This window comes from Grampus griseus (genome assembly GCF_964374135.1).
Source record: "Grampus griseus genome assembly, chromosome: 14".
NCBI classification, from domain to species: Eukaryota; Metazoa; Chordata; class Mammalia; order Artiodactyla; family Delphinidae; genus Grampus; species Grampus griseus.
Window position 1 is genome coordinate 67,714,957 of NC_139008.1, and position 17,471 is coordinate 67,732,427.

The 17,471-nt window shown below is 49.4% G+C and overlaps 1 protein-coding gene across 1 annotated transcript in view; it reads left to right on the plus strand.

Annotated features, from left to right (window-relative positions):
- Nucleotides 1-641: 641 nt before the first annotated feature.
- The window catches only part of BPI (bactericidal permeability increasing protein), a gene marked incomplete at both ends in the record, with an annotated part of 29,256 nt that continues 12,426 nt past the window's right edge, over nt 642-17,471 (plus strand). The window contains 7 exons of the mRNA XM_082669612.1: nt 642-771; nt 3,268-3,382; nt 4,641-4,769; nt 6,251-6,412; nt 7,921-7,984; nt 13,518-13,581; nt 14,952-15,043. Of these exons, the coding sequence (XP_082525738.1) occupies nt 642-771; nt 3,268-3,382; nt 4,641-4,769; nt 6,251-6,412; nt 7,921-7,984; nt 13,518-13,581; nt 14,952-15,043 (756 nt within the window). The remainder of the gene's footprint in view (nt 772-3,267; nt 3,383-4,640; nt 4,770-6,250; nt 6,413-7,920; nt 7,985-13,517; nt 13,582-14,951; nt 15,044-17,471) is intronic.

Sequence of the window (17,471 nt, forward strand, 5' to 3'; positions counted from 1 at the left end):
AGTCGGCCCCCCATATATGCGGTTCCACCATATCCGAGGTTCCACACCTGTGGATTCAACCAACCACAGATGGTGTAGTACCGTAGCATGTATTTATTGAAGAAAATCCCCATATAAGTGCACCTGCACAGTTCAAGCTTGTGTTGTTCGAGGGCCAACTGTATCCAATTTTATTTCTTGACTGTACCTCAGTAAAGCATTAAAAAAAAGAAAAGAAAAATATAATGAGCACTGATGTACCTACCACCCAGCTTCCAGGAAGTCCTTAGATAAAGGGATTGGGTGGGGGTTCAGGGAGGGAGAAGGGGTGCTTAGGGAGGAGAATGATGCCCAGAGCCAGAAGTCTCAACCTACACACACCACACACCACACATACAAACACACACAGCATAGCACACCACACACACACCACACACACAGACACAGGGCTCCCAGGCTCCACTGCTGGCTGCTCTGGGGCTGTGGCCCTGACCATGGTGGGGGACCGCAGGCAGGCAGCCGTCCATCCCTTCTCCCGCCCCTGCTGTGTTCCTTCCTCTTTTCTACATTCCACTGACTTGCACATCCCCAGCTGCCTCATTTATAGGTCCCTGGGTCCCCTCCAAGGCCTCGAGGTTTTGGCAGCTCTGCAGGACGAAGACATGGCCAGGGGCCCTGATGACACGTGGAGGTGGGCGACCCTGGTGGTGCTGGCCGCCCTGGGCACAGCTGTGACAGCGACCACCAGCCCCGGCGTCGTGGCCAGGATCACCCAGAAGGGCCTGGACTACGGTAACTGGATGCCTTCCTTTTCTCCCCTCCAACCCCTGAGGAGCACTGATTGAGCACCTGCTGTGTGCAGCCCTTTACATCCAGTGTACGGCCTGCTCACAGCTCCTCCAAGGAGGCCCTCTTACCCCTGTGTTACATATGAAGAAGCTGAGATAAGGTGAGCTACCCAAGGTCACAGGGCTGGAAGCGGCAGCACCGGGATTGGAGCCCTGGCCTGGAGGACTCTTGAGTCCAGTGCTCAGGTGCCTCATGGTCCCCTCCCTCTACGCAATACCCAACTCGGGCTTCTAGGCCTTTCACTTCCTTCCAAGCTGGTTCTCAGCCCTGATTTTTGTCTCAAGGTCCCTGGCTCAGTCTTCAGGGCGGGGAGGCCCTCCCCCAGGGCAGGGGCTGGCAGCCATATTGTGCACACTAGCCATCTGGGTGACCCAGAGAGGGTCCCCCAGGCCATGCATCCAGGCCCAGACAGAGGAGAGACTGGCATGAAGCAGCCCCCTGACCTGCTCAGATCGGTGCCAGGCACTGTGCTAAAAGGACGTACTGTTACTAGCGACCTTTACAGATGAGCAGACAAACTTGGAGGAGGGACTGGGAAGTGGGCGGCCTGGAGCTGAGCTCTGGTCTTGTCAGATGTACCAGGGTGGGGCTGCTCAATGCTGCCTCTTGGTGGCAGAGAGATGAACTGCAGAACAGTGGGGGACAGCCAGTGCCGGAGAAATCAGATCCGGAAGGCAGAACTACAGCCGCGGTGGACCCCTGGGGAATCAGGACAGGACCAAAGGGACCTGGTATCCCACCCCTGAATTCCTACCCCAGCCCAGGCAGGACACCTCTGAATCCCAGGGGTGCAGACGGAAGGTTCCCCATGAGCTAGGAGAAAGGATTATGTCCCTGCTCTATACCCAGAGCTGGGGTGGTTCTGAAGTCTTCCAGAGAGCAGAGGCTTGGGCTCGGCCTTTAAGCCCAGAAGTCTTCATGTCCTGTCACAGCAGCCTCGGTGCCCCCTTCTACTCGCACCCCATGCGGCAACCAGTGACAGTTGTGAAATACAGGAAAGCTGCCCATTCCCCCTCTTTACTTACACTGTTCAGTGGTTCCCTAGTGCCCTCAGTGGATGTCTTGGGCTTGGCATTAGAGACCCTTCAAGACCTGGCCGCTGCAGACCCACAGATCGTGGCCATCCCACATTTTCTTTTCCCTCCGGGCAGTGACAATCTAGGCATTGTTTACTTTTGAACCCCCAGAAGGCCTATCCCAGGGCACAGGCTCTGGGACCAGAAGGCCTGGATTCCAGTCCTGCCTCCATCACCTGCCAGCTGTGCGGTCACCTTTCTGAGTCTCAGCTTCCTCATCTGTGAACTGGGAGTCGTAACAGGACCTACTACCCAGGATTGTTCAGATTCAGTAACTTAATACGTGTATAGAGCCCAGAACTGTGTCTGGAACAGAGTAAGAGCTTGATAACTGTTATTATTATTATTACTATTATTATTCTTACTACTTCCTAACTGGCTCCTGGGATCCCTCATCCTACTACTTACTCTTCTCATTTAACGTGTTTGCCTTTTAACTGGTTTTTCGATGCTGTTAACCACCTAATAACAGATGGCAGAATTCCTGACCCTGGAACATTCATTCATTCATTCCTCCAACAGGTATTAAGTTCCAGTCACTGTGGTAAAGATAGGGGATGTCCGTGACGTCTACCACTGACCTTGGGGGGCTTACATCTAGTAGGGAAGAGAGATAGTAGTAAAAAAAATCACATGAATAAATGCATAATTACAAACGGTAATGGGAGCTCCAAAAGAGATGCCCACAGCATCATGAGAATGATAACAAGGGGGATCGCTCTCATCTGATGAGTCAGAGAAAGTTCCTAGAGGAAGTGATGACTAGAACGACCAGGTGAAGATGAGAGGAAGGGGCTTCCTAGGCAACAGGAATGGTACATGCAAAGGTCCTGTGGCGACAGAGTCCGAAAGCCAGAGAGATAGAGTATCTGTGAGGGCAGAGCACAGAGCAGATGTTCAATAACACCCGTAGGATGCATGACTGGGTATTTGGAGGGGGTGATATTTTAAACTAGGGGTTGGCAAATGACAGCCCATAGGCCAAATCTGGACCAACACGTGTTTTTGCATGGCCCAGGAACTAAGCATGGCTTTTACAGTTGGAAAAAATCAAAAGAAGAATCCTATCTCACACCATGTGAAAATGATATGAAATTCAAATTCCAGTGTCCATCAATAAAGTTTTATTGGAACACAACCGTACCTACTCATTGACGTATTGTCTACGGCTGCTTTTGTGCAATAAAAGCAAAGCTGAGTGGTTGTGACAGAGACAGTAAGACCCACAGAGCAGAAAATATTTGCTCTGGGGCCCTTGACAAAAACCTTAACTTGAGCCCTGCTTTAGATCTTTCCAATCCCAACGTCCCTGCCATGAACAGGCTGCACACCTCTGACCACTGACCCCGCTCTTTCCCCTCAGCCTGCCAGCAGGGAGTGGCTACTCTGCAGAAGGAGTTGGAGAAGGTCACAATTCCCACTTTCTCAGGAAGCTTTAAGATGAAGTACCTTGGGAAAGGGAAGTATAGCTTCTACAGGTAAGGTCCGTCAAGCTCAGTCCTCCGTGTGCAGGACTGTAGTTTGTTGGGGCCACCAAGACCTAGACTCACAGAGCCACCGACTCCTAAACTCAGAGACATTAGGATCCCCAAGCTAATGTTTACACCATCCCAAGGGGATCCAATCCCCCAAGCTGCATGTGGAGAAAACCACACAAACGGTCTTTCAGGCACTCGCCGTGACTCCTACGGGGATGTCACGGACCCCCAAACTCTGTGCCAAGCCCACATGTTAATTAGGATTAGGGGTGGGGGTGAGGTTTCAAGGACAGAAAACCTAGTCCAAAATGGCCTAAACCAGAAGGTATTGGCTCACAGGTCCCTGGAATTGTCTGTCTTCGGGTTCAGCTTGAGGAAGGCTCAAATGTCACTGGACCCTGTTTCTCTCCTGCCACCTCTCAGCACCGCTTCCCTCGGGAGGGCTAATCCTTGGGTAGGGCCTCCCCGCGAAGCACTCGCCGGCACCTTCTCAGCACTCCCAGCCCTGTGGGAGGAGGGCACCTTCTCCTTACAGCTCAAGCAAAACTCCTAAGATTCACTCTGATTGGTCCGTCTTAGGTTATGTACACACTCCTGGACCAATCACTGTGGCCAGGGGGATAGCAGACACGAAGGAGCTTGTGCTGAAGTCTCAAGCTCCACCCCCTGAAGATGGCGGTGAAGTCAACTTTCTTTGGAGCGTCACGGACTAGATGTGGGGAAGGGTTCCTCCAAAGTAAATGGCACTTCTGTCATCACGAGAGAGGGGAATGGGTGCTGGGGAGAGAAATCCATAAATGTCCTCTAAAGAATTTTAGGCACTCACTCATTCAACAGATATTTTTGAGCACCTACTGTGTGTCTGACTCACCAGGCTATGCTACAGTAGTGAAAAAAAGGCAGACACATTCCACCCTTTACAGAAATTGTAGTCACTGGGATAATCTTCACTGATCATCACACACCCTGCAAGACAGAGGTTACTGTGCTCATTTTACAACATGAGGAAACAGGCTCAGCATGATTAAGTGATGTGCCCGGGGTCACACAGCAGTAAACTGAAGAGCAGGGTTCAAATGCAGATTTGTCTGACTTCAAAGCCTAACCACAGAGCTCCCCAGGCTGCTCTCATAGCTTCTGGGTTCTTTTGGAATAACTGGGGTAAAGGGCCGGGATGGAGGGGAATGCGTCTGCACTGACCACTGACTGAGTCCTTGTGGGGACACTTAGAGACTAACTGATCATTTCTTCTTTGCAGCTTGGTTATTCGTGAATTCAAGCTTCCCAATTCCCAGATAAGACCGTTGCCTGATCAAGACCTTGATCTCTCCATCAAAGATGCCAGTATCAAGATGAGTGGAAAATGGAAGGCACGAAAGAATTTCATGTGCGTGTCCAAGCTCAGTGTTTGTTGAGTGTGTGAGTGAGCTCTTGGTGATATTTGGAGGAGATGAGAGCCAAGGTCTCGAGAATGCCCAATCTTTGCCTGGCCCATTACCATTTGGCCCCTCAGAGTTCCTGGGGGAACTTTTCACAGAAGAATTTTCAACATAACCCTTGGTTAATAGCTGAGAATTTTCCCACATCTCAGTGCAGGGCACGGGCAAGGCTGAGCTGGTGCATGTGGCTTAGGATGGAAGGCTAAGTGGGACCTTTAGTTTACCCCTTTATCAGTTAGCTATCGCTCTGTAACAAACCATCAGTGACCGAAACTCAGTGACCTCAAACAAGTCATATATCATCACTTACCTATCTATGTGTTGACTGGGGTTCCCTGATGTAGGTTGCCCTCAGCTGAGGTAGCCGTGCTACACAGGTATCTCCTCCTCCCTGGACCAGTGGGCTACCCAGAGCAGATTTAGTGATGGCGGAGGTGCAAAAAGGGCAACCAGAAACATGCAGGTCCCCTTAAGGCCTGGGGGGGATTGAACTGGCCCATGGTCACTTCTATTCGTATGCCATTGGCCAAAGCAAGTCATGTGATCAAGTCCAAGGTCAGGAGCATGGAAATACACACATATCCCCCCAAGGTAGGCAATGGTGAGGGTATGGGTGCAGGGAGGGGTGAAAATTGGGGCAGATCACCCAAACAACAGCTCTGAATCTAAATATTGGGCCCTCCCTGCAGTGACTCTGTGCAGCAGTGACAGTGGTTCAGACTGACCTGTCAGTTTATCAGCTTCTCCTTTGTGGTGAATCCAGGGAGAAAACAGACACTTTGGTGAGGAGAGGGGCGTGAGTCTGCCTTCTGTTACAAGGACTGCTGGGTGTGTCCATTCCCCACAACAAGAATTGCTTACTTCTTCACTTGGGCTGTTTCACATCTATCATTTCACTACTGATCACACACACACACACAAAATGATAACAATACTTCCTCACATTATAGAAGAGTTGACAAACTACATTCACACTCACTGTCTTATCCCAAACTCATTTCATCCCTGAGGGAGGAGTTATTAACCCCATTTAATGAATGAGGTCATTAATTAAAGTCATTGGTCCCCCAAACTGAGCTTTCTAGTGGCAAAGCTGGTGTCCCACTGCTGGTCCAGGGTCTGGGTAAGGAAACTGAAGCTCAGAGAGGTTGAGAAACACTCTCAGTGCCACACAGCACACAGGCAGAGGCTGAGGCAGTAAGAGCAGGGTTCTGCCAGGTAGACATGGGTTCAGACTTCGAGTTGGAATCCTGGCTCTTTCACTCAGCTGCTGTGTGATCTTGGGCAAGCTGCCTTCCCTCTCTGAACTCCATCTCCTCACCCAGAGTGGAGATAATAGCAAAACCTGCCTTCCAGCATTGGTGTGAAGTCTGAATGGCAGCGAGAAGAAAATGCTTGCTCCAAGTCTTTTCTTTCTGTTTCCCTTCAGCAAAGTCAGCGGCAACTTTGACCTGAGTGTGGATGGCATCTCCATTTTGGCTGGTCTCAAGCTGGGTTATGACCCCACCTCGGGCCACCCCACAGTCACCTGCTCCCGCTGCAGCAGCCACGTCAACAGTGTCCGCGTACGCATCTCGCGCAGCAGCCTGGGGTATGATCTCCTGGGGCTGTGGATGGGAGGAGGGACAGGATTGTCCTAGTTATTCTTTCTTTTTTTATAAATTTATTTATTTATTTTTGGCTGTGTTGGGTCTTCGTTGCTGCGCATGGGCTTTCTCTAGTTGTGGCGAGCGGGTCTACTCAGCTGCGGTGCACAGGCTTCTCATTGCGGTGGCTTCTCTTGTTGCAGAGCACGGGCTCTAGGCGCGCGGACTTCACTAGCTGTGGCGCACGGGCTCACTTGCTCCGCGGCATGTGGGATCTTCCCGGACCAGGGCTCAAACCCGTGTCCCCTGCATTGGCAGGTGGATTCTTAACCACTGCGCCACCAGGGCAGTCCCTGTCCTGATTATTCTTGTATTCAGAAAACACATCCCAAATGCCACTTCTATGCCAGGCCTCAGGTGTAAGGGGACAGGGGTCTACAGATGGAACACACAACATCCCTGCCTTGAAGAGTCACTCACTCATTCAATATTCATTCAGCAAACTTTACTGAGCACTTATGCTCCGGGCTGTGCACTAAACACTTTAAGTGCACCAAGTTATACAATCCTTACCACAAGCCTGCAAGCATTCATCTCTCCATCCATCCAACGAACATCGACTAAGAATCTGCTATGCACCAGGCTTATGCATCGTGCTCAGGAAGTAGCAGTGGTCACTAAAAATTTGGCCTTGCTAACAGCGATTGGAGACTTACTGCATGCCTGGCACTGTTTCAAGCATGTTCCTTATCTCATTCAATCCACACAATGGCTCTGTGCAGTTCGTCAATTATTACCCCATATTCAGAGGAGACAAGACACAGAAAGAATAGGAAATAACCTGAGTTTTCATCCCTATTGAGTATTGAGAAGGGATTGGGATTCAGCCCAGGACTTGCTGGCCCCAGAGTCTTAGCTACACAGTCCCTGCTCTTTTGAAGCTTCCAGCCTGTGGGGAAGACAAACATTAATCAAATCATTGCATTAATGAATGGCTCACAATAAGAACTGAGAAAAAGAGGTACAAAGTGCAATGAACACATAGAACTGGAGGATCTGACCTAGTCTGGGGGCTGGTCATTTCATTTTCTTTGATGAAATGACATTTCAATTGAGATGAAAAGAATAAGTAGGAGTTAATTAACTTGGGGACAAGGGGTGTTTTAAGCAGAGCGAACAGCATGTGCAAAGGCCCTATGGTGAGGGGAAGCACAGGACACAGGAGGATACAGCAAAGCAGTGTGGCTGGAGTACAGAGAGAGGGAGTGGTGAGGACTGAGGCTGAGATGGGATGGGGGTCCAGCCGTGCACCTGTTGAAGAAATAACCTCAGAAACAGGTCGCACACAGGGGAAGAAGTGTCTGATGGGGGTGCACAGAGTTGGAGCCCAGGGATGAGGGAGTTTAGGTTTATTTGGAAAAGGGAGGAAGGCTTCCCAGATGAGGAAGCCTTCGGAATGCATCCCAGGGCCACCTGGGAAGCCTCATGCATGTCCCCACGTGTCAATCTCCAGGTGGCTGATGCAACTCTTCCGTAAAAAAATCGAGTCTTCGCTCCGAAACCGCATGAACCGCAAGGTACGAGGGGCTCAGAATCTCACCTCCTGTCAGAGCGGGTGGGGCCTTCTGTGTCCACATACCTCACGCATCGCTGGACACTTCTGCTCTCACCCAGACCTCTTTTTATATATATATATATATATATATATCTTTATTGGTGTATAATTGCTTTACAGTGTTGTGTTAGTTTCTGTTGTACAACAAAGTGAATCAGCTATATGTATACATGTGTCCCCATATCCCCTCCCTCTTAAGCCTCCCTCCCAGCCTCCCTATCCCACCCCTCTAGGTCGTCACAAAGCATGGAGCTGGTCTCCCTGTGCTATGAAGCAGCTTCCCACTAGCTATCTATTTTACATTTGGTAGTGTATATATGTCACTGCTACTCTCGCACTTCGTCAGAGCTTCCCCTTCGCCCCCTTCCTCAAGTCCGTTCTCTATGTCTGTGTCTTTATTCCTGCCCTGCAGCTGGGTTCATCAGCACCATTTTTTTAGATTCCACATATGTGTGTTATTTGTTTTTCTCTTTCTGACTTACTTCACTCTGTATGACAGACTCTAGGTCCATCCACCTCACTACAAATAACTCAATTTTGTTCCTTTTTATGGCTGAGTTCCCTTGTATATACGTGCCACATCTTTATCCATTCATCTGTCGATGGACATTTAGGTTGCTTCCATGTCCTGGCTATTGTAAATAGTGCTGCAGTGAATATTGTGGTACATTTATCTTTTTGAATTATGGTTTTCTCAGGGTATATGCCCAGTAGTGGGATTGCTAGGTCATATGGTAGTTCTATTTTTAGTTTTTTAAGGAACCTCCATACTGTTCTCCATAATGGCCGTATCAATTTACATTTCTACCAGCAGTGCAGGAGGGTTCCTTTTCTCCACACCCTCTCCAGCATTTGTTGTTTCTAGATTTTTTTGTTGATGGCCATTCTGACTGGTGTGAGGTGATACCTCATCGTGGTTTTGATTTGCATTTCTCTAATGATTAATGATGTTGAGAATCTTTTCATGTGTTTGTTGGCAATCTGTATGTATACTTTGGAGAAATGTCTGTTTAGGTCTTCTGCCCATTTTTGGATTGGGTTGTTTGGTTTTTTGATATTGAGCTACATGAGCTGCTTGTATATTTTGGAGATTAATCCTTTGTCAGTTGCTTCATTTGCAAATATTTTCTCCCATTCTGAGGGCTGTCTTTTTGTCTTGTTTATGGTTTCCTTTGCTGTGCAAAAGCATTTAAGTTTCATTAGGTCCCATTTGTTTTTTTTTGTTTTTATTTCCATTCCTCTAGGAGGTGGGTCAAAAAGGATCTTGCTGTGATTTATGTCATAGAGTGTCCTGCCTATTTTTTCCTCTAAAGGTTTTATAGTGTCTGGCCTTACATTTAGTCTTTAAACCATTTTGAGTTTATTTTTGTGTATGGTATTAGGAAGTGTTCTAATTTCATTCTTTTACATGTAGCTGTCCAGTTTTCCCAGCACCACTTATTGAAGAGGCTGTCTTTTCTCTATTGTATATTCTTGCCTCCTTTGTCAAAGATAAGGTGACCATATGTGCGTGGGTTTATCTCTGCTCTCACCCAGACCTCTTCAGCAGTCCCCCACGGCCCTTGGAAAGCACATGTCCAGCTCTAAAAATCAGTCATGTCAATTTTCCTGGGGATCCAGTGAGAAACTAAGAAAGGGTCATGTGACACACACACGGCAAATTCCCCCATGCTTGGACCACCTCTGCTCTTCTCCCATCATTCTTCCCTGCAGAGAAACTACCATTCTCTTGCACTGAGCCCCTCTCCTCATAGCCCTCCAGCCTCCTTCCCCATCCCCCAACCCCAAACCCCCTTGGTAGCGATACCCACCCAGAAAACGTGCAGCTGATGAAGCTGCTAGACTAGAGTGTGGTCAAACTATGTCCTGAGGCTGGAACTGGTACGAAAGACAGACACGGACCAGAGCTTCCCAAGCCTACCTTCACCCTAACCCCCGCCCCACACAAGCCAACCTCTTCAGCTGAGAAAAAGGGCCATTCCTTGGGCTAGTTTTCCATTAATAAATTGTCAGTCTCCAGGAAATCCCTGAGCCTGTCTCCCAAGACAAGTGAGCTTGAGTTTTCTCAAAGGGCAATGGGGAGCCACTGAAGGTTTTAGGCAAAGGGGTGACCTGGCCAGATCTGTGCTTTAGAACAACTTCTTTGGCTGCCGTGAGAACGGCTGGAGAGACCAGGAGTCTCGGGGACACTGAGGAGGCTTGTGCAGTCTTCCAGGTGGGAGACCTTGGTCTCCCAGTGAAAGGCACTGACAACATGGGTAGGGAGACATCCATCAAATGAGATCATCTATCTGAAGGCACTCTGTCAAAAGTTAAAAAAAAAAAAAATCCATGCCTGGTGGTCAAAATGCATAACAGAGGAGATTATAAAACAGGTTTTAGAGTCAGAGTCTCTGGGTTTTGATTCTGGCTCCAGGGCTTAGCTGTGTGATGTTGAGCAAATCACTTGACTTTTCTAAACCTCAGTTTCACCATCTGTAAAATGGGGACATTGATACCTTCTTCACCAAGCCGTTGTAAGGATTACTAAAATAGTGAAGGCTCCCCACCAGCCTGGCTCAACCGTAACTCAACCATCTTTGTAATTAAGTAATAGTATGAGGGGAGTGTTAGCATGTATTTAACGTAAAGAACTATTGAAACAGATTATTTCTTGTTAACGCCTTAAGAGTGACCCCTTGAGAGCAGCCAAGCTGAACAATAATAACACTGAGACACAGATAGAGGAAGTGATAGGGCTGGGCTTCAAACCCATGCCGCCCCACCTCAGAGGTGAAGCTCTTAATTAGTCTAAGATATTGTTTAGAAGAGAGTATGGGCCTGAATGAATGAATGGATGGATGGATGAATAAATGAAGTGTCAGGGTGTCCATGATGTTACGAAGGCCTGGAAATGGCAAGGAATGAGTTTGGGAGTCCACTCCCCAGGAATTCAGAGAGAAGAGTGGGCGTCTGAGGGAAGGAAGGGTCTATATAGGGTGTGGATGGGGGTGGGGGCGGAGGAGGGTGGCAGCAGACAGGCAGGCGCCAGGCTGCCGTGTGATTTGCTGTGATTTGGAGCCCCCTGGTGGCCCTCATTAGTAACTGGCATTGGAGGGCAGTAGCTGAGGGCAGGCAGCCCAGGTGTCCAGCTGGCCCTTCGCTGCCAGATGTGCCGCCTGCTCTCACCTTTGGGCCACTTGGAGCAGAGGCACGGGTTTCTCCGACAGTGACATTCTTAGTCTCCTTGGGACATCCAGAGTTTTATGTGATAGAAACACACTCCACGAAAACCAAAATTTCTCCCTCCTTCCTTCCTTTCCTTCCTCCCTCCCACCCCCCCAGATAAAATAACTTGATTGACAATGGGGAAGGCGGGAGGGAAGTGTGGAGGTGCCCTATCTGCCCTGTGGGCAGATAGGGGGACCAGTACTGTGGAGGAGTGGGAACCTGATGGGTTTGGTTGAGATGTGCTGGCCTTGGGGGCCTGTGGGACATCCAGGGACTTGGTCCAGGAAGGCAGCTGGACTCTCAGGCTGGAGCTCAGGGGAGATGTCTGGCTGCAAACCAAGGTCTGGGTGCTGGCCGCAGGTTGGGAACGTGGAGCGGGGGACCCAATCAGGGTCCCCCCAGGCATGGCTGAGACAAAGATTCAGGTGCGAGTGTTTTATTGGGCGGGGATCCCAGGCGAGGGGTGGGGAAGAGAGCTGGGAACAGGAACATTATTGAGTGGGCTACCACTCTGGACAGCTGGGGCTCAGTGCTGCGGGACTTCGGGGCACACACCTCAGAACTGTCCCAAAGGGGTGGGGAAGATGGGTATTTATCCATCAACTCTCACCCCTCTTTCTGGCTGCTGTAACTCCTTGGCACTTGGGAGCAAGGTCCAGGGATTAAAGTCCTCAGGCAGGGAGAGTTGCTGGGTGTGTAGGGAGCTGTCATGCCAAGCGCAGGGGACCCCCGGGGTGGACCAACAATGTCCCACAGGGGCCATGGGCATGTATGGCAAGCTCCAGAGGGGCTCCTGGGTGGAAGGAGCGGGCAGTCCAAGGAGATCAACATCTTCACGAGGGAAAAGGAGCTCACAGGGTGTCCGAGGAAGAGGAAGTAGCGGGCCAGGCGGAGAGCGGGGAGGGTCCTCAGTCAGAGACAGTGGCCCACCATGCCCGGGGCTGCCCAACAGTCAAGAAATGCAAGGACTGGAGAGACTCCGTTGGATGAATGAGGTCATTCAAGACGTGGGGGGAGCAACGTCGTGAAGGCGGGGCTTATCTGACCACCGCCACCTACTGCACCACCTACCCCATCAGCCCCAATGGGTCAAATTAAGGAAGCCTGTGATTTTAATCCTCTATTCCAGCTGTTGCTTCGAAACAAATAGCCCCACATACAGCGTCATCCAGCAACGACCATTCGATAATGTTCACGGGTTCTGTGGATCAGGAAATCAGCAGGCACAACGGGACCAGCGTAGCTTGTCTCTGCTCCATGATGTCTGTACCTCATCTGGGAAGACTCCAAAGCCTGGGGCTAGAGTCATCCGGTGGGATCTCCTCTCATGTCCGTGGTGCCTGAGCTGGGAAGACTGGATGCTCGGCTCAGCCGGGGCTGTTGAGTGGAGCATCTACCCGTGTCCCCTCCATGGGGCTGGGGCTTTGCACAGCTCATCAATGGGTTCCAGAGGGAGCATCTCAAGAGACCGAAGTGGAAGCTGCACAGCCTTTTATGACCTCACCTGGGAAGTTACACAGTGTGACTTGCGCTGTTTTCTATTGGTTAGAAGCAAGTAGCCACCCCGCCCACCCAGATTGTAGGGGAGAGTTCACAGACTCCACCTCTAAATGGGTGTGACAGGGCCACATTCCAGAAGAGCAAATGGAATGGAAACTATAACCCGCAGGGCTCCATTTTACAGATGAGAAAATAAGGGTCTCTTTTCTCATAGAAATGGAGTAACTTCCTCAGTGGCAAAATCAGCATGTGACCCAGGGCTTCTCAGACCAGTGCTTGTTCCCCTATGAGTTATGGGAGGGGGACGGCTGAGAAGTCTTCTCTGGCCACACAAAGCAAAGATGAGGGTGCCCACCCAGGCTTGAGCAGAGGACCTGCCCCCTGCTCCTAGAAGCACACACAGGGGAAGGCCGACATCTGACCACCTCCTGTTCGTTTTTTCACCACCTCATTCCACAAAGGGTCTGAGTGCAAACAAAAACAAACAAACAAACAAAATCTCACATTAAAAAACAGAAAACATAAATACCCATCAGGAAAGCTCCATGCCAGAGTAGGAAGTAAAATGCAGATGTGCAGGTCATACAGTCATATAAAGTTACTATTTCCAAGTTACATGTTGAACTCTGAGCTTCCTGGTGGCCAAAGAGAAAAGGGAAACTTGAGTAGTTATATGATTTTCAAGGAAACATTCAAGAAGAGCAAAACATGTCTGGATAATTATTCTCAGAGGACATTTTCCACTATAGGAAAACTTTGCTGATCAGTTCTTTTGTTCTCCCCAGATCTGCGAGGTAGTGACCAGTACCGTATCCTCCAAGCTGCAACCTTATTTCCAGACACTGCCAGGTAAGGAGGCTGGGGTAGAAGGGGGAGGGGGTGAGGGACACAGGGAGAGTGTGATGGAGCCAGCAATTTTCCTAGGCAGGCCTGGGCTTGGGTGGGAATGGGTAGCACAGATTATTTCCAAATGGCAATTGGCATCAGATCCCCTATTGGGCCAGGTCCTTGTGGCAGGTCCAGAAGTTTAATGGAAAAGCAGCTCTGCAGGGGCCAAACAACAAATACCTGCAGCTCTCTGGAGCCAGAGATACATAGCTGGCCTGAGATCTGAGGCTGATCGCTTCCCCTCTCAGAGCCTCAGTTTCCGTATCTTTAAAATGGGGACAATCTTCTCTTTCCCCAAATGCTTGGTAAATGGTGAAGGGCTGCAGTAAGTGGGGGAGGACCCGTATGGCCAAGTGCTCACCATGTGTCATGTACCCAGCAGAATGGTTTCCTCTCGGCCTCCTAACACCCCGCTGAGATCACTGTTTTGTCCCAATTTTACCACCAGGAAACGGAGGCTCAGAAAGGAGCCGAGACTTACCTGAGGTCAAGAGGCAGTAAGAAGCAGAAACAGGATCCCAAGCCTATGCCCCAAACTGCTGCCTGGGCTGCCTCCCTGTGGAGCCTGGTTTGGCTGGCACATGGCACATGTCCATTTCAGATACGTTCCCTTCCCCCAGGCATCGCCCCAGCCCCTCCAGGCACAGGGCCCCTCCTGGGCGTGTTCAGTGCAGTTGCAGTGTCCAGGGTTTGGCCTCACCAGGCAGGAAAAAGATTTTGGCTTGAGTCCCAGCCTTGTCACTCACCAGCTTTGCCATCTTAGACGAGTTACCTTTTCTGAGACTCGGTTTATTCCCCACTAACATGGGAAGGAAGGGCTAAAGGAGAAACCAATATTTATTTAATCCTCATTGATTACTGCTGGGAAACAGAGAAACCACTCAGACCTAAAGCCAGTCTGGGCTCAGCCTGGGATATTATCACTGCTAATAATGATTCCTTCTGGCGTTTGAGTTCCTACCATGTACAGGGCATTGTCAAGGTCACTAGTAATACCCCATTTTACAAATGAAAAAATGTGGCTCAGAGAAATGAAAGGACTTGTCCAAGGTCACATAGATTTCAATTCAAGCTCAGGTCTTTCTGCTCCTTGACTCTGTGTTTTAGCCATGTCTCCGGGCTGTTGGAAGAAGGGAGAGAGATGATATCTGTGAATGTGGGGTGTGGGCTCATTTTCCTTTAAGGAGACCTCAGGGAGGGCTCCCTGGAGGAGGTAGGAATGGAATTAGCACTGCAGGTCTTGATTCAACTTTAGGGGATGCTGCCCCTGCATCCCAGGCCCCAAAGATGCCATGGGGAGCCAGTTCATGGTCCATCTTCTTTCCCCCTAGTGACAAGCAAAATAGACAACGTGGCTGGGATCGATTACTCTCTAGTTGCACCTCCCAAAGCCACAGCTGATAACCTGGATGTGCTGTTGAAGGTAAGACTTACACCAAGAATCATACACCCTCACACCTTTGCCTCACACCACCTCCCCCCCCCCCCCGACTCCCCATCATCCTTGGAGACAGATCTCATGACTCCACCCCTTTCCTATCCATCCTCACTGCTCTCCCCAGTCCACTCTCCTCATCTTCTCCCGGTTCCAGTCCCACTGGCCCGCCGGCTATTCCTGAAATGCGCTGCGACTGCTCCCTCCCCAGGGCCTTTGCACTTGCTGCCCCTTCTAAACAGGAGGCTCTGGCCCAGATATCCACAGAAACTCTCCCTTTCCTCCTTCAAGTCTTTGCTCAAATATCTTCTCCCTAAAGAGGCCCTCCCAGACCACTGTTGCTAAAATAGCGCCCTCCTCTTCCCCTATATCCTGCTTTATTTTTCTCAGCAGCACTTAGTACACACGGTCGCAAGCTTGTCTCCCTCAATGTGATGAAAGAAAAGGGGCTGTGATTGCTTTGTTCTTTTTTTTCATTTAGTTTTGGCTGTGTTGGGTCTTTGTCGCTGCACACGGGCTTTCTCTAGCTGCGGCGAGCGGGGGCTATTCTTCATTGCAGTGCGCAGGCTTCTCATTGCGGTGGCTTCTCTCGTTGCAGAGCACGGGCTCTAGGCACGTGGGCTTCAGTAGTTGTGGCATGCAGGCTCAGTAGTTGTGGCTCGTGGGCTCTAGAGCGCAGGCTCAGTAGTTGTGGCACATGGGCTTAATTGCTCCGCGGCATGTGGGATCTTCCCGGGCCAAGGCTCGAACCTGTGTCTCCTGCATTGGCAGGCGGATTCTTAACCACTGTGCCACCAGGGAAGCCCGCTTTATTCTTTACTGTATGTGTAGCACCTAAAACTATGCTTGGCATATAATAGGTGCTCAGTAAATATGTATTGGATGGATGGATGGATGGATGGATGGATGGATAGATGGAGTTAGTTTCATTTCATGCCACTTTCCCCCTCATTCCCCAGCCTCCAACCAAACTCACTGGCCTTGCACTTCCTCAACATATCCAGCTAGTTCCCACCTCAGGGCCTTCGTCCTGTCCATTCCCTCTGCCTGGACTCCCCTCTTTCCCATGCCCTCCTCTACCCCACTGGCTTCTTCTTATCCTCCAGTGGATGTGGGCTGGGTTGTCGCTCCCCGAGCAGCCTTCTCGGACCTCCTCAGCTGGAATAAGTCCCACTCCCTGAATCCCCTCCGGATGTACCTCAGTCCCTCCACAATCGGTGACTGGCTTGTTTGTTTACTATTTACTTGTTTGTTCTAAAACACATTTGATGTCAAAAAGAAAATGTAGAAAACACAAAAGAGCAGAGAAATAAATAGGAGGGAAGGAAGGGAAGAAGGAAAGAGAGATTGCCCTAATATTACAACTCAGAGATATGCACTGTTGACACACAAGTTACAGTCTCCCAACCCTCCAGTCCTTGTCTCTGCTGAGACACAAGAAATTACACACACACACACACACACACACACACACACACACACACACACACAGACATGTGTAACAGAGGCAGAAACAAATACACATAAAAACCACATATATAGACGTAGAAGCACATACGCGCACATGCATGTATACGTCATGTTTTACATTCTGTTTTACAACTTTTAAAACCAGAACAGTATAATGTGAACATCTATCAATGAAATGTCCTCCCGTAGCCCTTTTACTGGCTCTTGGGTCTCTCAGTGGACAGCTTGTGGTAAGGTACGTGGACAGTGCCCCCTCCTGGGGTGTCTGTGCTCTCTCCATTTCTCCCACAAGTTTAACCAGAGCTGCCTCGAATATCCTTATAGCTGGATCTCTGCCCATCTTTGACTATTTCCTAGAAGTGAAATTGCTGGACCAAGTAGTATAGTTTTTAAAAAAATCTAAGTGATACGATGGAATAAAAGATTAAAACAATTCTATTTATCCCTAGCAAATGAGAATGTCCTGTTTATTGCCCCCTATCCCCACTCGGGGCTCCTGCCCAGAGGTAATGGCTGTCAGCCGTGGAGGGTATTAGCCCTCCGGTCCCCTGGTCCTGAGCACGTATGTGAAAGCCCATCTAGTTTTGCTGAGAATCTGTTTGCACGTAGGAATACACACTGTTCTTCACTTGCTTTTCTCACCTAATGATATACAGTAGAGCCGGTTCCTCTTTGGTACATAGGTCCACCTGTTTTTTTTAATTTTTGTCTTTTATGTTTTCTTTTTTTGTCTTTTTTTTACACCTGATATGTTTAAGAGTTGCATATGGTATTTATTCTATAATATGAGTGTCACAGTCATTAATTGTAAATAATGAAATGATCCAAAAGTACAGAGGATATTGCACCTTCTCACGTACCCACAACCCAGATTTCAGACATGTTACATATTTTGTCATAGTCACCTCTGATTTTTTTGAAATGAAACATTGTAGAAATAAATAGC